Genomic DNA, 21,185 nt, shown 5'->3' on the forward strand with positions numbered 1-21,185 from the left:
GCCACTCCTGTTTTTGTACATCTGTATGCAGATATGGCACACGTACATACACATATACATATATGCAAATGTGTGTACAAATAAACTTGTATACATACGCTCTCATGAACACTTGAAATGTTGGATAACAGTTGTTTTTTTTTCTTTTTTTCCACCTTTGGTGCACTGGTTTTTATTACAGTTTTATGAGCTTTTACCTGGAGTGGTTTTATCTTCTTGTTGTATTCCTTTGAAATGGTACCGGATGTTAGTATTTTTTTCTTGTACTTAAAAATAGGCTTACAATGCATATTGTAATACCACCGATGTTGGCTATTTAAAGTTTTATTGTGGACTTTAAGTTTAGGGTTATTCAAAAATAAAACATTTTGATTATCTTTATATTAAAATGAGTCTAAAATTAAACAGCTACGAATCCTTTGGACAGACGGCTGATGAGACTCCAATAAAATACTGCTTCTTTTTTTTTGAGACACCGTCCTGAGTACAACTTCACCTGCTCATTTACATTCGGCGTGTAATTTGTATACCCTCGCAGAGGGTATTTTGATTTAAGTCAGACGTTTTCAACGCAGTGAAGAAAAAATTTTTGACCACATAAAGTATGTCAGGTATGCATATACCGGGTTTTCGAAAACTTTTAATTGTGGTTTCAAATTGACCAAAATGGGATGACTACATACCGGAAATTAAATTGAAAATATTTCAAAAGATATCATATATAGTTTTGTGTTCTCCACCACAAATTGTTCTTTTTTTCCGTTTTTTGTTTTTTTTTTTTGTTATAAATATAAAGTTACTGCAAGCTTTGGCCTTTCTGAAGCTAGCTTCGATTCATAACTCTTGACCTCGAGTCGCTCCCGACAAAAAAAATCCTGTTTACCCTAAAAACAGGACCGGGTTTTAATTCTTAATTTTTAGTTCATTTTCATGTTGGTTTTTTAGTCGCATTTCTTAAATGAATGCATGTACATATGTATGTCCTTGTCGTGAAATCCATTGCAGTTGGCGGGGAAACTTTATAATTCTGACCTCGACATATGTAGCTTGAGTCACTTATGCAGACGTAAGACGATCACTCGGAATTCAAAAAGCTTACAAAGCTTCTGACGATTATGGATAAACCGAGGACAACCAAAGATAGTTGAGTATTTCTTAATAATGCATACATTGGGTTATAAGGTACAATCACTTCCTGGTTCGTTGCACTCGATGCAAAGAGGGAAGGTCTTACCTCTTCTTTTTGCCAATTTTGGTATTTAAACGCTATAGTCAAGTGCCGAGACTATTAGATACCCGTTACTTAGCTACAGGAAGTGCGAAAAAGATTGAGTTATGGACTCCCCTTGCCTTACTTACATCCTGGCTTTGATAAAACCTTGCGCTGAGTAGTCAGTAGTCAGTTAGTAGAATCTGCAAATTCATCACGTCGTTGTTAAACATGTATTGTACATATTCCAAAACTTATGAGCTGTGTAACGAATATTTTAAAACGAGGCACCTGACTAAAACGTTCTTCTCGAAAATGATAATATTTCCAGTTATTTTAAATTTACCAATAACATTTACATCACCCTGAACAACGAATTAATGTGTCAGTTGATACATCCAGTTTTTTGGTCAAATGTTTTTCTGCCGCACTGTGCGGTGTCGAATATATAGCTATTAATGTACATAAATATATACGTATCCCAAACTATGTCACATCGAGCTGGTGATCTCTCTGCTGGAATTGCATAAATACTCAGTAAGCAAATGAGCAATGGTTAATCAATAAGCCCCACGTATTAGATAATATTACAGTAGCGAGGAGAAACTGGGGAAACCTGGGTGATGATCTGTTGGATCGCTTGCATATGAGCATGTTGCGTGCCCTGCTAATTGCAGTCGAAGCGGTTAAAAAAGCGGCCACTGCGGCCAAAGCGGCGAATGTGTAATGCGGTTAATCAACGACGGCGACGAATAACCGTAGGAATAAATAAACGGCCTTGAGACCAGCTGCCAACCAGTTTTGGCTTATGAAATCAGCAGCAGTTAACTGAGATCGATGCGAACGTAGAGCATCCCAAAAACTGCAAGTAAGTGTTGCTGGCGCACTAAGAAAAATGGTTGAATTTTTAAATGTTAATATTACATTTTTTTTAAAAGTTACATATATATTAAGAATATTTTAAATGAAATAATAACTCCTACTACATTTTGTATTAATAACGGGATTCACATTTTTTCAAAATGCTTCCACATATTTTCATGAGCTGTACAAAATATACGTTTTATTAAGAGTGAATGATATGGTGTCGTTTTTTTTTAATACCAAGACCAGTGAAGCTCAAAACTTCCTAGTGCCTTGACGCCATTGAAAGCCAACAAAGATCGACTGCAGGTGTAAATGATTTAGTTTTAGCATGGTCATAACAGAAAAAGTGAACATATATATATATATGTGTACATACTGTATCGTCACTCCTGCCCATCGTTCTTCGCTCCTCTCTCTTTAGCGTATACAAGACCCCAGAGGCCGATGTTACCGATATTTTGAGCCGAAGCTGAAGTCGAAGTCGTAGCCTCTGCCGCTGTCACTGCTTCAGTCGACGGCGGCAGAATCGCAACGGCAACGGTTTTAGATGGCTGAAGCGTTCATCATTTTGCCATTTCACGTTCAGCTAGCAGCGAAATCGAAAGTGACTGCTCCCCGAAGATCCGAAGATAAAATAAATTTAGAGAGGTCTTCAAAAAAAAAAAAAGTTCATGGTACTGCCACAAGATCCTCCCGGCAGGTGTGTGCGTGTGTGTGTGCGTGTGCCTGTGTGTGTTGGTTGGCGGTATATAATGAGCGTAACCAGTGGTTTAAGAAGTCAAAGCCCAATTGAAAGTTGAACACGAGAAGCCGTAAAAAGCACCAGAAAGTGCATTTTGAAATATATATTTTTTTACATTTTTTTTTATACGTTTTGAAAAATGTTGGACCTTTTTTAGAATTCTTTGCATTCAGATAATCAGCATTTCCCCATTCCATTAATTGATATACATAATTGCCGAAAAAAGAAATAAATGCAAACAACCAAAATAGTTGTAAGAAACGTAAAATAAAAGTGAAAAGTGAAAGTGCAACTCGAAAAAATGTCGAAAGTAAACAACAGCAACTAATCAACAATAACAACAAGAAACTATGGCCCCGCTTAAAAACACGCAAAATACAAAGTGCATTTCAATAAAAGAAAATTCAATTTCCGTCATTAAATTTTTGCGCTTTTTTTGTACGCACATCATTTACTTTATTTTTTTTTTCTTTGGTAGAAGCTGAAGCACGCAGTTGACTTTCAAAAGTGTCATTAAAATCTATGAAAAATCGCAGTTAGCGAAAAAGTTGCTGTAGCAGCATTGAAGTCGCCTAGGAGCAACAAGAACAACAATCACATCTCAAAATGCTTCTCAAGGTGTAAGTACGACCAAAATTAAAAAATATTACAAATTTTCGGGGAATGGCAGAAAAACAAACTAACCACCCAAGGTCAAGTTAACGATCTGTAGGGGTTTTAATTGGTAACATCTCATTTCATATTTTATTAGTGCGTCCCAGTGCAACAGATTTCCTTATTTTTTTTATATACAGCGATAGGGACTAGTTGAAAATATTTTGTTATACTATTAAATTGATTTACTTCTTGTGCTTAAAATATATTTTTTATTGAAACATTATACTTTTAATGTTTAACGTAATGGTTAAAGTAAAAATTATCGTCTGCAGCGAGCTGCTAACCTTGGTTAAATATAGTTTTTTATGCAAAAGATCGAGCCGGCGAGGTTAGCGATCTCTCTTTCAAAAAGGCCTTTTTGCATACACATCCACACAGATGTGTGGAAAATATGGCAAAACAACGAAGACGGCTAGTTTCTATTGCAACAGTAAGTGCCGATATATCAGTTTTTTATAACTGTCTTATTACCGCTTCACTGCTTCTCGAAGACGTCAATGCCCGCCGAAGCTTAAAACACGAAATCCGAATTCCTGAATCCGAAGCTGAAGCTAAAAGCACCGGTAGACACTATATTTCCTTTCCCGTTTTTGGCCAAATGAATCGTCAAATTATAATATGTACAAATTGCATGCCACACCCGCTAAAAGCTAAGCAAAAAATAAATCAACAGCACTCCCTTTTTACGGATTTGTAATGCTGATGGAAGTTGCAGAGTCAGAGAAAAACCATCGGTTCATATTGGGAGTGGAGAAGGAACAAGGGATTTGTCTATAAAATAAATTATTACAGTACGTTGTAATAATAAGACGTAATGAAGTTTATTTTAATAACATTAATTTTTATATTATTATCCAACAATATATACGTACATATTTATTATTTAAATTCTTATTACTAAATTTATTATTATTTATTATTATTAAATTCTATTGCTGGATTAAACTAATTTTACATTGTGTGCCAGAGTTGTGCTACACAATCTGTAAGACTTGTTAACAGGTTATGCTTTAGCCATTTATTGAAGATAATAACCAACAGGAACTTAGAAAAGTTTCTCTTTCCTTGGTAGCTAGAACGAAGCACAAAATATTACGTATTTTTGGTTTTTTTTTTTTTTTCAAATGAATAATATGTTCACCTCATTCATAACGTGGGCCAACCGTCTTGTCTGAGGGAACAACCTTACACCCCCTCTGCGCAACAATAGTACGACGAAGTGGCTATAATTATAACTTTTCTTGAGTCACAGACTTATGGCTTTTGGCTATTGTTGAGCTGTCTGCTTTTGGGGCTGTTGCAATTAAAGTAAGTTGAAGTTGTCTACCTTTGCAGAAAGGTGTTGCCAGCTCAGGTTGCTGGTTGTTGCTTGCTTGTTTGGTTGTGCGCTAGTCCCCAAAACTTGTTTGAGAAGTGAACGCCAGCAGCCAGACTTGCACACAATTCAAAATGTTAAAAGTTATCGTCAAGAGCGCTCTGTTCGCATACACAGAAAAAAAATAATCGGGGTCAGGAAAAAAAAAATGGATATAGTTTTCCATTATAAAAGGATTCGGTCCGATTACTTTAAATTTAGTTGGATTTATAACATTCTGTTTTTAATGTCTAATTTTACTATCTACCTAGAACCGAGTCCACACATGATTTTCTTTAAGTAGGATTAGTTTCCCTGGCTAGAAACTGAAAAACTTAACTCTGGCGAATTTCAATCTGGTTTTATCTGGTTTTGAATCAAAATGGGTTAATACCTTTTGTAGTGGAAAGCCGGTTCGCGATTCCTGCGTCTAGTTTCCTGATCGTTTTTGGACCATTTTGCGGTTTACCTTGAGTATCGCTTTCATTGCATTGCATCGCGGATTTAAAGAGCCCAACTATTGATGCCGGTGGTGCTATATAGCCAACGATGCACGCTTTATTTGGCGGCTAGGCATGATGGCCAATTCACTTTGCGTGGCTAAATAAATTGTGAAAGGTTTTCATGACAGATTGGAGATGAGACAGCAAATCGAAGATTTCCAGCTGGGGCTGTAAAGCTGACTTACCAACTTAAGCTGGCAAGCCGTCATAGGTCACACCGATCAGAAACCAGATAGAAAGCCTCAAGAGAATATCACTTACTAAACGATTTTATTTAAATTCAAAATATATATTCTTAATTTAATAATTTGTTGCCTTTTATAATTTTGGAGGAGACAAATTTTTTTACTTCATGGGGTACGGATCATTAAAATACTATGTACATTTTTTAATATTGAATTCATTTAAAATATTTTTACAGATTTTTACTGGTCTTCATCGCCACCCACCACTTGGTAGACTCAGCGGGTCCCCTTTCCAATATAGCCAGCGAAAGTAAACCAAAATCGTTCGAGGAGATTTTGCCTTCGGCGGTTCCCTTTGAGACCTCACACAAACATCCGGGTGCCGGGGAGTGGGTGGAGGGATTTCAAACCTCCCATAAAATAAGCATAAGGGCCACCGATTCCGCTGACTATTCGATGAATCTGCTGCCTACTAAAGAGCGACCCGAATTGAACCCCGTTTTGAGTGCACTTATCAACGAAGATGTTATGAAGAGCATCGAGGCCAAAAGAGCCATAGAAGAAGAGGAGCTGGCCGAGGTTAGGCGTGAAATTGAGCAGGCCGCCGTGTTAGAGTTGGCCCAGAAGAGGGGCTTTACCACTACTGAGACACCTGCTCTTCTGTTGACGACTTTGCCCACAGCTGGCAAGAAGCTCGATAACTTGGATGAGGACATAGTCCTGGATCCTCACGAAGATTTTATCAACCAAAATTTTGCCCTGGAGAGTGCGGGTAGTGAGAACAGCAAGAAATCCCGAATAGAGATTAAAAAGGGACCCAATGGCCAGGACTACGAGTACGAGTATGTCTATTACTATGAAGAGGACGATGACTCAAGCAAGGTGGATCCATCTGCAGAGCCCGACACGCGTGGTAAGACTAGATATACCAATATCGAGAGGAGCACGACGGCCACTCCGAGTGGAAATAGCCTACAGAGTGACAAGGCCAAAGGAAGATCATCTGATACCTCTGAAGATATAGAGGCTGAACGGCTTCCGATGATCACTCGGTTTCCCAGTCGTGGCAAGAACATTGAAGTGCCACCAACAGCAGCTCTTGATTCTTTGGAAATCGCTGCCGAGCGCAAGAAGATTAGTGTTAAGCGCCCCAGTTTGGAGTTGGTGGATAGTGCTACCTTCAACACGGATGAGAAACAGACCAAGGCAGCTCGCAAGGGTGAAAATGAATTAAAACCAGTAATTGCTATCGAACAGGAGGAGGCAGCCAGAAAGAAAATGCAACAGGTTAAGGAGGAGCAGGCAAGGAAAGAGAAGGAGACCGAAATGTCAATCGATCAGGAGGATTTTGAGCAGACCACGCCGTCCATGGAGAAGGCCGCTCTAGATCTTTATGCCATATTGACCAATGAAAACCTCAATAACGAACAAACTACTGTAATTCCGGATACCGTAGGTTCAGAGGGTTTCACCACTTTGGCAACAGAAACTGCAAGTACTGATGAGGATGAGGCCGGTGTCATGACCACGCTGATTAATGAGATTTCATCGAGTACCAGCACCACTACGACGGCAGCAACAACCACCACGACTACAACAACAACGGAACCACCTACAACAACCTCCACCACTACAACAACCACGGCTGCTCCCTCTCTTTTTGGTGGAAGGAGAGCCGGCTTGAGTGGTTTGGGCGGACGTAATCGCTTTAAGTTAACCAGGGCTGAAGGTGGCAGCACCACCACTAGCACCACTGAGGCATCGGTGGCTGCAGAAACAAACAAGACTGGTAGAAGTAAGTTTTAACAATTTAAGACGTTTTACAAATTTTTTGTTCGTATTAACTATTTGCAATTTATATGTTATATGTATATGTATATATATAATTTAAGTAGTTTACTTCATAGGGAATTTGTTAAAAATCATGGAACTGAAGGGCTATATTCTTTACTTGTAAATTATATACTCGTCCAAGATAATTTTAAAAGTAACATGTTGAAGAAAGCATTTTTGACCCCATTAAGATCATATATTCTTGATCAGGATCGCTAGCCTGGCCATCTGTCGGTACGAGTACTTGCAATTATAATAGCTAGAAAGTTGACATTTGTAAAATTTAAAAACAAAAAAACTAAATTAAAATATCGAAAATATTTTCTTTTGCTAGATCGTTTTTCGCGCCCCTCGATAGGAGGGCGTTCTCGACCCGGAGCTCGTACCACCACAGCACCAGATGCCACATCAGTAGCTGCCCCTGACGCCGAGGAGGGTATAGTGGTTGCCAAGGAAGTCAAGCCTGTCAGTACGTCCTTCGCACGAGGAAGACGTAAGTATTTATTTTCTGAAACTTTGTTTTAACTTAACTTAAATGTATAAAAATTAATACTTTGTCAATACTTTCAGTATTTAAATATTTACAAAAGATTAGCATGTATGTATGTCAAGCACGCTTTAACCTCTTTAAAAAGACAACCTCTTAAAAAATACAAGATCCGGTATAAATCAGATAAAGTATCTTAATAACTGGTTTTTGGGTTTTACCTTGGTCAGTGACTTTGTAAAGTGCTTCAATTGCAAATTACTTAAGCTAAACGAGAATTATTAGGTTTTTTAAATAAGAAATTTTTTTTGTGACTTCGTTACAGTCACATTAAATAAGACAAATACCGTTTTAATATATATTAAAGTTGGGCACAACATTTAAAAAGCAATACTAAAACGATAAAATTTTTAGCTCGCAACCGCTTCAGCTTGCGCGTCTCAACCACGACTGCGCGACCCAGCGAGGAATCTCCAGCTGAAGATGACGCCCCCGCCGAATCTTCATCAACGACTACAAGAAGCACATTGAGGGGTCGTCCCGGACTTGGATTACGTGGACGCAGTCGTACAACCACTACAAAGGCACCCGCTAGTTCAGAGGGTGCCGAAGCGGTAGAGCCTAATGCCACTGCTAGTTCCGAAGACGTCAAGTCCGGGTTGATTTCGCCTTCTACCGGGGAATCAGGGCGTCCGTCCCGTTTTAACATTCACCGCGCTGGTAGCAATCGTCTGTTATCCCGCGGAAAACTGGGAAGATCGGGAGTAAGCACGGAAGCACCCAAGGAAAGTCAAACTGCCGAGGATTCCGCCGCCGAAAGCAGTAGTCACCTCAACGACGTCAAAGAGGAGCAGATGTCCGCTGGCGAGTTTAGCGAAAAGACGAACGAAGCAGGTGATTCCGCTGCCGTCGTTCCAGCGGCTCCTGTATCCGGGTTAAATCGTCTTAGAACTCGACCACGTCTCAACGCCCTAACGCATAAGACTGATGCGGTTAAGCCTAAGGCATCCGCAGCCCCCGCCCCCGCGCCAAGGAAGATTAATCCTCTGTTGGCAAAGCGACGACTCCAACTGGGAGCCACTTCCACCACAGGTAACGGCGTACGATAGGAAACTAGGGCAAATTAAAAAATTTATAGATTTCCGAATGCTGACATCCCAGTTTAAAACGTAAGCTATTGGAACACATTTTTCATATATTTCTTCTTACAGAGTCCCCCGCTGAGGAGGAGCATTTAGCGCTGGACTCCTCCGCGGAGCAGTCCGACAAAGAGGAGTCGTTTGCCGGAGGAAGCAACGAGACGGGCGGAGAAGGCCCCGGAAAGCCGGAGCATGAAACTACGGAAGCGACGGAGGCAACAACTAAGCAGCAGCCCCGCGGTCTTGGACTTTTAGGACAGCGTCGTCGTCTGCCGCTCCGCAAACCCGGAACGATCCTGTAAAACAACAAATTGCCATCTACCCGTTTGAATCCTGTAATAATAACTTGCCCAGATTTGCTGCAGCATACTCCTAGAGTTGGGCTGGGTGGCCCACACAAGCGATAATAACATTTAACAATTGTTTGATATATGTACTTTTTTTTAAGTTTTTTTCTCCTCGTACTTGCCTTCCAAAAACTCGTTAGCTTTGTACACATACGCCTTTAATTAAAATACTGATAGATGCGTACCACTTACGTCATTAGAAAAAGTCACCAAAAGGAAAAATATGGACGACACAAGAACGAGGAGATCTAAGCCACTCGTAGACCACTAAGCACAAAATACCCGAAAAATATAACTGATATGATTGCCAACTACCCTGCGACTATGTAAACCCAACCTTCCCCCCTCCTTTACCCTCTTATTCAAATCGACGCGTGTGTAGAAGATACACTTATTATATTTTTTTTCTGAGATACAATTATAAACACAAAAACGACTTTTAACTATATATTAAATAAAAACAAAAGGAAAAACATAATAATTTAATTAAACACTTTTTTGACTTGATTCGGTAGGGTGCATTATTTGAATAATATTTTTATTGATCTATCCTAAAGACGTTTTTTCTTGAAAATGAACACCAGCGTGAAATACTTCATTGTTTGTCCCAAGCTTAGCCTTGATTACTCCAATTAAAGTTATCTACATGTCTTTTTACATCAACTTATTTTGTATATGGTAGCCAAATATTTATCTGGCATTACGTTATTTGTTGAGGCCATTTAAACAAAATGATGTCAAGAGTAATGAATGCAGTCAATAAATATGTACCCAATATGCTTATATGTTCGTTAGCTTTTTATGTAGACTATAAATATGTAGGGAATTGACTAAGAACACGTTAGAGTAACTGCAGCAACATGTCGAGCCGGGTGCCTATTTTTGTTTTGGTTATCCTATTGATTATACTCTTGTCGGAAATAAGAAGTGAACAGCAAGGCGCCGAAACTCATTTGGAGGACGCCAGTCAAGAGCTTCAATCTATTTTGGAGAGCATAAGTCAACACGAGCGTCAGAGAGTACAAGAAATTAATGATAACTCGAAATTGGATAACAGAAAACAGCGACCCAATAGCAAGAGATTAAGATGGAATCGAAAAACGACTATTCCAAATCGCAAGGATCTTGGAAAATTGGAACATAGAGCATTTGTTACCTCCTCCTCGTTATCTCAGCAACAAACCAATTCGGATTATATTAATGTAAATAATTATTTGCCCACCCCTGCTCCATGGTGGTTTAACTAACCGTTGAGTTTACTTACATTTTTTTGTAACCTTTGCATATCTTATTCGTTGAGAACTAAGCAATAATACAAACATTTTTTTGATTATTCCATACATATTAGCTTATCGTACGTTATTTTATTTTTAAGTGAAAAGGTTTTCAACCAAATACAGCACTTATTTCGATACACAACCCATTATTTTCGGAGCTTTTATTGTGGTTTTTCAAGACATTTACCATAGGTCTAAAAGCTTTTAGATCAAACTTTTTCAAACGGATTAGCCGAACTTCTGTGTAATTGTATTAGATAAGCGATTCGGACCCCCTTTGATTCTTCTTAATCATAACGAACCGGTACCGATCGAAACTTGGAAAACGATTTGCAATTTTAACCTTTGTTTGAGGCGCAATTTGCTTACTTATAACCGATCCAATTCGATAATTATTAATCGATGGGTGGATACAGGGGTGACAGTATCATAAAGGATATTGTAGCCCCTTACCTTTTCTCTATTGCACTCCCATTAGGTGAGTCACGGGTATCTGACTCGATGACAGCATTCCCTCTGGTTTTTATTAAAAATTGTATTTAAATTTAATTACATTTAAAGATTAAAATTTACTATTTACTATTTATTTTATTTGGACTTCCAACAGCGAGAATCTTGGGTTCTAGTTATTTTTCTTATTAATTATAAATCCGCCTCGCAAGTGTAACACGGCGTGATGCCCGTTTTTCAAAGGTGAGGAAGCAGAGCGTGCCCAAAACACAAGGTCAGTCGTTAAGCTTTGCTAATAACACCTAGCAGTTGTCCAAACACAAATAAAAAAGAACGCTATAGTCAAGTTGCTCGACTATCACATGCCTCTTACACAGCTTAACTGACTGCGACGGTGATAGTTGGAGAGCCACTGTTTCCGAGATATATTGCTTACTGTTGTAGTCTAATTCATCTTAAATTGCTAGGTATGCAACTTCAACGCTAGCCGAAGTGGTTAGATCGGAATTGATACTACTTCGGATCAATAATGTATAAAATGTATAGTGCCAAAAAAGCCTATAAATGCATGTTACGTACTATATATCAAATCTAGCAAGCCCCTTTAATGTACGAGTGACGGGTAGTGTATTTATATGATTTAAAACGGTTCAGCTTCAGTTGTCAATTATTTCAATATGTCGTTTTTTACCATTTTGTTTTTAGTTTTTTGTTCATAACATAGGCGCAGTTTTTATGCAGAGTATGCTATTATTACTTGGGTTTCAGAATAGTCCTTCACGGAGAATGATATAGTCGATTTTCTCGATTATCAGACAACCGCTGCTAAACTGGTGGATGTGTAACAAACAAATCTGGTATACCCTTTTACGTTACGAGTAACGGGTATAAGTAATCATTAAATTAATGCATTAATTAAACGATCGATAATTGTCGGTTTATACCATTCCCTCGATTCGTAGCCCTGGACGAGTTTCTGGACATTTTTTGATTAAGTTTCTAAGTAAATCATTTGAATGGAAAAATAACCGTAGTTTCTTGTTTCAAACTTTTTACGCTGGGCGACCACGTCAGCTTCAGCTGCAGGAAGTCTCATTGCAGTCTTCCCAGAAGAGTTTCAAAATGGGTAATAATGCCATTAACCAGGAGGAAGCCAACAACAGTCGGTTTGTAGTTGCGATTTAAATAGTTTTTAATTAATAACTAATTGCAGCGAGACGAGTGCCAAAACAAGACAGTGGTCGACATAGCTGTGACGTTTTCAATGCAGCAACATGGTAACATGGCAACTATTTAGCCAGTTAATTGGCAACAAGCCGACAGCGATATTAGCAGCAGCAACAACAGCTTTTCACCAGGAAATCAATAATAGTTTGTCCAAAACATAATAATAAAATAAAGCCGGCGTAAAACGCATTTCTCTATTTCAGAAGTAGTAGATAAAAATGGCACAACTTCTAAAACAAAACAAATGTGGCCCAGTTATAATTTTGTTTTCTAATTTTGCTAGATGACAAACATTGCTATTTGGGAAATACCCAGCAAAACACCTGCTAATTTTGCTGCCAATTTGTAATTTTGACTATAAAAGGGGGATGTAGATAAATTTCTCTATTTAGAAGGCAATTCAACAATGAAGGTGTTTTATCAAATTATTTCGGCACTGGCGCTTATCTTTGCCATACTGAGTTATTTAACATACGCCGATCCATTAAATGACAGTAATTTAGACGAGTCCCGCCAAATCGGAAATTCCGAGTCGGATGAGTCCGTACCCAATGACATTCAACAGGATTATCTTAATGTGGCTAACTATGTTACTGCTTCTCCGCCATGGTGGTGGAACTAGGAACGGATTCATCATTTTTTTTTACGTTTTTTAAAATTATAGATCGACATTACATTGTAATAAATTGTTTTAATAATAATATTATTATTATTTGATATTGTTTTTTTTTAAATATAAAAATAAAAATGAAATTTTACGATGTATTTTTTGATTAAAGGGTTGGATTGATAACTAAATTGAGGGTTTTTTTTTTTTTACTAAATAAATTGGTAAATCAATGATTCGACTGTTGTTGTATAAAAATGGCGAAACTGGAAACACTAAACTAGTAAATGCGAAATGTATCATATGGATTTTCATATTTTTTCCACTGCTAATGGAAATGTTTGCCTTGAAGAGATTGGTCGACTATTAAATGATTATCGCCCGATTACCACATTGAGTGGTTTAAAATAGCCATAAAATATGCAACTGACGATGGCTTAAGATAAATACGTCGCAGAGTCACTCATAAATTTCGAACGCAGCCCGCTGATTTACCTACCCCTCTAAACGATTCATAGTATATGTACGAGTATATCCACTAAGCTTTTTCGAGCACTGATTTTTTCGCTTGCACGAGACAAGTGCACCACCGCAATTGCAGGCAAATTATGTCTGAGGTAATGATTCCGTTTCGTGCAAGATTACACAGAAATCAAATTACGACAACCTTTATTCAGTAAGCAAACAAAGCCTTTGTTGGCATCTAATTATTCCACTTATGGTTGCGATTTCGGGAGCTACAATCGGTTTTGGTTTAGTATATCTAGCGAGTTCCTTGGCGACATTTAAAATTTACAAATAAAGTTTCTCTATTCAATCGGGACAGTGGAAATTGACTATTTTATTTATATTAATGAACTTATTTTTAATTTGGCTTAAGTTACTAAGGGGTACTAATAGTTTGAGCGCAGTGCATGTCATGGGGACATGTGCAATTGTGTGTAAGCGGGAAGTGATCGCGGCCTTCCGAATTTGGCCATGCCAAATAATCCCAGCTCGAAAGGAGGGGACCCGGCGGTCAGGGCCATGGACATTGAACTTGAAAAAAAAAAAAACACAAAAATATATAACACAAAACGGAAAATGCTGTGTACCGCTTATGTTAGAGAAGTTGAGCAACGGGTTTTTCGTTTTGCAGTCACGATGGATTTCCAAATTAGTGTAGGAGGGGGGAGGGGAGGGAGGGAGATAATGTCCAGGCTGCCATAAGTGGGGAATAAGGAAAATAAAACATGAAACACGGGTCGGGCAATGTCATGCGGTATTCGGCTTTGCTTTCCGCCCAAGTTGAAGTGATCCTGTGTGTAAATAATGTCGAATGTTGCCGGTCGGTTGCATAAGCGTTAGTCAATTATGCCAAAGAGATCTGATTTGTGGAAGCTTTTTTTGACCACTTAGCGCGCTCCGCTTGATGTTGTTTTGTTTTGTGCTGGGGCAGAAAACTTGTTTCAATTATTGGGAAAAGTGCGTATAAATCATTGCCGCAAGCTCTGAAAAGCGAAAAAGAAAAACAGTAACCAAACAGACAAACGCAGCATCCCCCCACACAATTAAGCAAAAACTTGAAAACAAGTCAATTCGAAAAAAATTATAGGTTCAACGGCTGCAGCGATCGCATCATTAGTTGCGTTTTTAGTAAATACACCATTTCATTACACAACACACACAATTAATTAATAAAACTGTACTGGTTATTTCAAGTGTGTCTTTTAATAAGCCTGCCGATCGCAATAAATTCGAGCAGCATTGCCGGTAATTTTGTGCAACATATTTTTCGATTGCCACACCGTGTTTGTTTATTTTTCTGTGGGTGCAATGATTTAGAATGCGGGCAAGGGATCAAGTTGAACCACTTCTAAGAAAAAATAGCATTGCATAAATGATATAGAGTCCAAAAACTACACAAATTCAATAGCAGTAATGGTTACATTAGCTTTGAAATTGTTTTTAGACATCCGAAGAAATAAGATTAAATTTAAACGGCATTCTTTAATTTGTATTTTAATATTTTGAGAGGTTTTCCTTATTTAAAGTGTAGATTATTGAGGATTAATGCAAACCACTTTATCTGCGGAGGTCGTAAAACGTATTTTTACCCATTTGCATGTTTATTATGCGTGTGGCTGGTTGTATTACTTTACTTAAGTTTTGCAATTTTTTCTTTAGCAAGCAGGTGCATTTGGGCCAAGAGATATATGCGATCGCTTTCGGTTCGAATTTTTAACATTTACTTGCGGCGATGGTCATTAGAGCATTACCCACTTAGGGCACCCCCAACATCCAGTTGATTTTCAGGGACCACAATATTTTAAATAACAGCTAGTGGAATTACCTAAAAGCGCTTTCGTCCCTTTTGAAATTTTATGTAACACTCAATTATATTTATGTATATGTATGCTCAAAATCACCTGCCAATAACTAGCGGAAACCAAATATTTGACCCTCAGTGAATTGTGAATCATCGGTGACGCCCAATCGAAATCCAATCCTAAGCAATTGAAACGAGCACGAGTTCCAATTTAATAGTATACAAGGAAACACCTGCTTTAAATACTCTACATAGTACACGTTATAATAACGATTTATTTGATATTTCTGGATTTTTGTCTGCATGTATTTCATATAATATTGATTTGATTTTTTTAATGAATTGAACTAAAAAATCATATTAGAACATTTTTTGCAGTCGCCGATAAAGATGAACACTGTTCTCAGAACACAACTGTCATGTATTAAGCTTTCAGATTTTCAGAAATTTGGAGAGCAATGCATTCTATGCACGAGCCTCCTGGCCTTACAATTTACTTGTTTGAAATTAGATCGTCAAATAAAGTCCCTAAAATTAAATAAATAGTAGTCACAACTTTAAAATAGGTCTTAATCTTTTAGGGTACCGAAAGGTATTTCGGCACAAATCAGCGCAGTTTTAAATGTCGATGAAGGCCAAAAATCATACCAAACCCAGCGAAAGGTGATGTCTGACTCATTAAATTGGGGGATTCGAGTGTATTTATTAAACATGCGTGAAAATCAATCATGGAAGACAAAACGCAAAGTTGGCCGATCTATGGGAACAGCATAAGCCACCTGATTACCCGAACACTGAACCACCCGAATCACTAAAACCACCGAAGTTGGCGCGCGCCTTCGTTTTCATTTTCATTGGCCTGTCTTCGTCTTCGGAGAAAAAAAACTTCATATAAAACGCGGCCGACATATTATGGCCACCAGTCGTTACCGCGCCACGGTCCACAGAAGAGGATTAAAAAAATATCACACAGCCGAAGGCTAGAGAAGAACCCCCTATAGCTGAACATATATAAACAAATATATTTTTTTTTATTGCCAACACACTTTGGCTTAAGTGTTAAGAGTGATTGTCAGCTTAGAGCTAAGTGCACTGTTCCAGGACAAAGGGTGGATCCTTGTGACCCTGATCACCTTGGTGACGCCGTCTTGGGCTGCTTACAAACTTCAGGAGCGATATAGTTGGAGCCAGCTGGACTTTGCTTTCCCGAATACCCGACTAAAGGACCAAGCTCTGGCTAGTGGAGATTATATTCCGCAAAATGCTCTACCTGTTGGAGTCGAACACTTTGGCAATCGGTTATTCGTCACTGTTCCCCGCTGGCGTGATGGTAAGTGGAAGTTAAATATGAAGCCCTTGGGGAGATCGTAAATGGGACATTCTTACTTAGGGCATCAGAGATATCTGATTGAGTGGTTGACAGTTTTATATGGCTTGTTTGACATGATGTAAAAACACAAAATTCATTTAGTTTAGGTATTCAAATAAGAGCTTGTTATTTATTTTAGAATTTGGAGAACATTTTTTTGTCTTTCTACCCTTCTTAGAAAATAATATTGTTTTGTACAATTTAATTTTAAACTAGTACAGACGAAAAATGTATTTTTTTATTTGTATGCCTTTTCACCATTTTGGCAGAGGAATAAATATGACAATATATTTTGAGAGCACCCTCATGTAAAGGTTTTAGCGTGGCGACCTCTCATAAATCCGGTTGGTACCTGCGCGTTATTTTAACATTTTAAACAATTAACCGTTGTAAAATCGAAGCCAATAGCATGGCATTGGCTTTATACTGTATTAAATTGTATTATATTACCATCCGAATTGTAAAGACTTCTTCAGGGCCGCCACATAGAAATGGAAATCCAATCACAAACAATAACTTATGGCATTAGCTATTAACCGACGATTAGCTGTCAGTTCAACAAATGTAAGAGTGGCGAAATGTTTAAATGCGAAGGCATTGTTCTGTGACTCACGTTTTATTATTAATCACACAAATGATTTTGCTTCAAAATTATTTGGCTTACACAATAATCAAAATTTTTATGAAATAGTTGAAACACAAAACTAGGAAATTTTAAAAAGCAATGAAACTAAAAAACCCAATTGCTAAGATTATATGATGCGCATACAAATACTTCAGTACGTCTAGGAATGCTTTCGATGATTGATTAGTTTTTATGCATGGCTTACAATTGGTATTTACACAGAAAAACACGGCGATGTTAATAAATTTTGTACATATGTTCTTAAGCAGTCCGAAACACCCAAACTTCTGACTAAACTTAAAAAAACACGCTCTTCAAGGATATCTTAATGTCACTTATAATGTAATGGTATTGTATTATTAAGTATATCAAAATATTCTGGCCCAGCCTTGAGGTCTCTTTTTAAAAAGATATCGACTGACTACCTCCAGTCAATGAAATAATAGCCCAGAAGGCCGAATCGGCAAAAAATAAACCCCAAGTTACGGCAAACAAAACATAGTGAAAGTTGTGGCAAAGTGGAACATTTAAAGGCATGCTTCAATGGCCATCGAAGCAAATCAATTAGTCAAAGCAAATCGGTAGTGGCAACAACAGGCTACAGAATACCTATAAGTGACAGTTATGGGGTATGATTAATTATAAATATTATCATTGACCACCAATGCTGGGCTCAATTGGAAAAACTATTCTATGAAGATTTGAGTAAATAAATTTTGATTTAAAAAAGCCCATGGTTATCGCGACAACTAGCTACGGGACAAGATTACTGTTTAAAATCAAGTGTGAAATATCAAAATCAAAATCGGATTCCGATCGGGAAGTTGTATCCGATTCTGAAACTAAAACACAGAATTGCCAACATTTTCCGATATCGACTCAGCTCACGTATTTCATACAGATTCATTAGGCCACCAGCCATTGAATAATATACCCCAGTCAATTGAGCTACTCGATAGTTGATCAACTTAGCTTTTGTCAACGAGTGAACGCATAAACTACTACATCAACGATATTTGCGGCCCATTCCAAGCTAAAAGTTCATCTTAATTACAAATAAGATTAGAAAAAATATCTGAATGAAAAAAATGTTGAGACATATTTCTTTGGAAAAGGAGAACCTCAAGACAGTCGAAAAAATTGTTTACAATGAAAATGTTGAAAATCATGAAGCAGATAAATCTGTCAGTTGCGAGGTTTTAGGACTGAAAGAGCACATGTCAAAATATAAATTTGTTCAAATACTTTATATTTGACTGAATTAGATTGTTATTTTAAAAGTTATGAATTAAATAAAGATTGAAAGGTGCATTATGCTCAAATGTATATTTATCGCAACCCCCGGTTACTTTGTAAAGCAAAAACGCCTGGTTTGATTTTTAAGAAGATGGGTCGGTAAATCGATAAAAGCTATATTTTCTGGTCGTTGCAGTCTCACTCGCCTGCTATAAAAACATTAAAAGTTCCCAGAAACAATAAATGTCTTTAAATTCAATTAACGAAGAAATAAAGAAGGAAAAGAACTGGAGCGGAAATCGGTCGAAATACTGCCAATGGCCACATATACATTTAACAGCGATATATGGTATACATATTGATAATGATGTCAGACGCAATTGCTTCAGACGGCTAATGACATCGCAAATTGCACGCAACTTGCAATAGTGCCAATTATGACTGAAGTACATATAGCCGGGGATCTTTTAACATAAACTTCCAGTAGATGTACAAGCAGAAAAAAGAGCCATTAGCACGGCAGTTACCATTGCTTATGATTCCTTGTGTCCAAAATAATGACAAATAGGTATATAAATAATTAAATGCCAAACATAAGCGATTCTAATTTACCTTTACATCTGTATGCATTTACATATTATCCAGAAAACAGACAGCGATAACTTGCAACATTGCTTAGTATAATAATCCAAAGAAGGAATTTAGGCAGAAATTCCAGTTAATTAAATATTCAAAACAAACTTTATTTAGTGCCTCAATAATAGTTTGGCCCTGCTAATTCTCCTATTTTATTTTTTAGGGATTCCGGCCACTCTGACCTATATAAACATGGACCGCAGTTTGACGGGTTCACCGGAGCTAATTCCGTATCCAGATTGGCGCTCAAATACAGCTGGAGATTGCGCCAACAGTATTACCACTGCCTACCGCATTAAAGTGGATGAGTGTGGTCGGCTGTGGGTTTTGGACACTGGAACCGTGGGCATCGGCAATACCACCACTAATCCGTGCCCCTATGCGGTAAATGTCTTTGACTTGACCACGGATACGCGAATTCGGAGATACGAGCTACCTGGCGTGGACACAAATCCAAATACTTTCATAGCTAACATTGCCGTGGATATAGGCAAAAATTGCGATGATGCATATGCCTATTTTGCCGATGAATTGGGATACGGCTTGATTGCTTACTCCTGGGAACTGAACAAGTCCTGGAGATTCTCGGCACATTCGTATTTTTTCCCCGATCCATTGAGGGGCGATTTCAATGTCGCTGGTATTAACTTCCAATGGGGCGAGGAGGGTATATTTGGTATGTCCCTTTCGCCCATTCGATCGGATGGTTATCGTACCCTGTACTTTAGTCCGTTAGCAAGTCATCGACAATTTGCCGTATCCACGAGGATTTTGAGGGATGAAACCAGGACGGAAGATAGCTATCATGACTTTGTTGCCTTAGATGAACGGGGTCCAAACTCCCATACCACTTCACGTGTGATGAGCGATGATGGAATTGAGCTGTTCAATTTAATAGATCAAAATGCAGTGGGTTGCTGGCACTCATCAATGCCGTACTCACCGCAATTTCATGGCATTGTGGATCGCGATGACGTTGGCTTAGTTTTTCCGGCCGATGTGAAAATTGATGAGAACAAAAACGTTTGGGTTCTATCCGATAGGATGCCCGTTTTCTTGCTGTCTGACTTGGATTATTCAGATACTAATTTCCGAATTTACACGGCTCCCTTGGCCACTTTAATTGAGAATACTGTGTGTGATTTGAGGAATAACGCCTATGGGCCGCCAAATACCGTTTCAATACCAAAACAAGCCGTTTTGCCAATGGGTCCACCGTTATATACGAAACAATATCGTCCTGTCTTGCCACAGAAACCTCAGACCAGCTGGGCTTCCTCGCCGCCTCCTCCAAGTCGCACTTATTTGCCCGCCAATTCAGGCAATGTAGTCTCCAGTATTAGTGTCTCTACAAATTCTGTGGGTCCTGCAGGAGTGGAGGTGCCAAAGGCCTATATTTTCAACCAGCACAACGGCATAAATTACGAGACAAGTGGTCCCCATCTATTTCCCACCCATCAACCCGCCCAACCGGGTGGCCAGGATGGTGGGTTAAAAACTTATGTGAATGCCCGCCAATCTGGGTGGTGGCATCATCAGCATCAAGGTTAACATAATCCTACACACGGTACTTGGGTATATTCTCACACACTCGATTGATGTAAAGAATATTTAAAGACAACAACATAGGGCAACAGCGGTTAAAAAAACCACATGACGTATGAGCAAGTGGCAAATCAATACTTTATCTAGTTATGTTAAGCAAAAAATAACAATAAATCAACTTTTTTTTGAAGGTTAAGAGTTTACGCAATTTTCTTGAGCGGAAAAAGCGGAAAAAATGTAAGTATGCATAAATTCTAAATATATCAACAACTGTACATTTTCTGGAGTACTACTACCAGGCAAGAAAGTAGGTTGATAAAGCTATGCACAAGATCTGTCATATGGATGGGTTTCGCATCTTCTGGATCATAGGACTTGAGAACATACACAAACACAACTAAAATCAGAAAAGGTTGCCAGCAATCACTTTAGTTTTCTGCAAGCTAGATCCACCTGCTACTATCCCTACTTTCTTCTGTTGGGGTTGTCAGAGCTCTACCTACAGTTGATTAAACCACACATCAGTCATCGTGTTTTTTTTACAATTTTCCTAATTTCCTTACTTGTATTGCCTACTTTTT

The 21,185-nt window shown here is 38.3% G+C and overlaps 5 protein-coding genes across 10 annotated transcripts in view, besides 3 other annotated features; 4 read left to right on the plus strand and 1 right to left on the minus strand.

Annotated features, from left to right (window-relative positions):
• Positions 1-10,110, plus strand: part of CG3777 (uncharacterized protein) — a 70,802-nt gene extending 60,692 nt beyond the window's left edge. Inside the window, exons 1-6 of one of the 5 annotated variants that reach the window (NM_001297805.1) lie at positions 2,647-2,777; positions 3,298-3,439; positions 5,755-7,313; positions 7,686-7,844; positions 8,253-8,930; positions 9,050-9,808. In NM_001297805.1, the coding sequence (NP_001284734.1) occupies positions 3,426-3,439; positions 5,755-7,313; positions 7,686-7,844; positions 8,253-8,930; positions 9,050-9,279 (2,640 nt within the window). In that variant the 5' untranslated portion in view covers positions 2,647-2,777; positions 3,298-3,425 and the 3' untranslated portion in view covers positions 9,280-9,808. Of the gene's footprint in view, positions 1-2,646; positions 2,778-3,297; positions 3,440-5,754; positions 7,314-7,685; positions 7,845-8,252; positions 8,931-9,049 lie in introns of those variants that run through there. The other 4 variants (NM_166841.2, NM_166840.2, NM_130483.3 and 1 more) reach the window with 4 other exon arrangements.
• CG32816 (uncharacterized protein) overlaps positions 1-21,185 on the minus strand; it is a 154,151-nt gene that overhangs the window by 23,819 nt on the left and 109,147 nt on the right. The window lies entirely within an intron of this gene.
• Positions 1,263-1,324: a mobile genetic element.
• Positions 10,172-10,739, plus strand: CG43181 (uncharacterized protein). The gene has a single exon (NM_001258516.2). It carries the CDS (start codon positions 10,185-10,187, stop codon positions 10,569-10,571), a length of 387 nt encoding a protein of 128 aa, NP_001245445.1. The 5' UTR covers positions 10,172-10,184; the 3' UTR covers positions 10,572-10,739.
• Positions 11,372-11,430: a mobile genetic element.
• Positions 11,834-11,887: a mobile genetic element.
• CG43182 (uncharacterized protein) lies at positions 12,673-12,923 on the plus strand. The gene has a single exon (NM_001258517.1). It carries the CDS (start codon positions 12,685-12,687, stop codon positions 12,898-12,900), a length of 216 nt encoding a protein of 71 aa, NP_001245446.1. The 5' UTR covers positions 12,673-12,684; the 3' UTR covers positions 12,901-12,923.
• On the plus strand, positions 16,115-20,851 carry y (yellow). Its single transcript, NM_057444.3, has 2 exons — positions 16,115-16,523; positions 19,223-20,851. The coding sequence occupies exons 1-2, from the start codon at positions 16,286-16,288 to the stop codon at positions 20,608-20,610; spliced, it is 1,626 nt and encodes a 541-aa protein (NP_476792.1). The 5' UTR covers positions 16,115-16,285; the 3' UTR covers positions 20,611-20,851.

The sequence above is a fragment of the Drosophila melanogaster genome, chromosome X, assembly GCF_000001215.4.
Source record: "Drosophila melanogaster chromosome X".
Lineage (NCBI taxonomy): Eukaryota > Metazoa > Arthropoda > Insecta > Diptera > Drosophilidae > Drosophila > Drosophila melanogaster.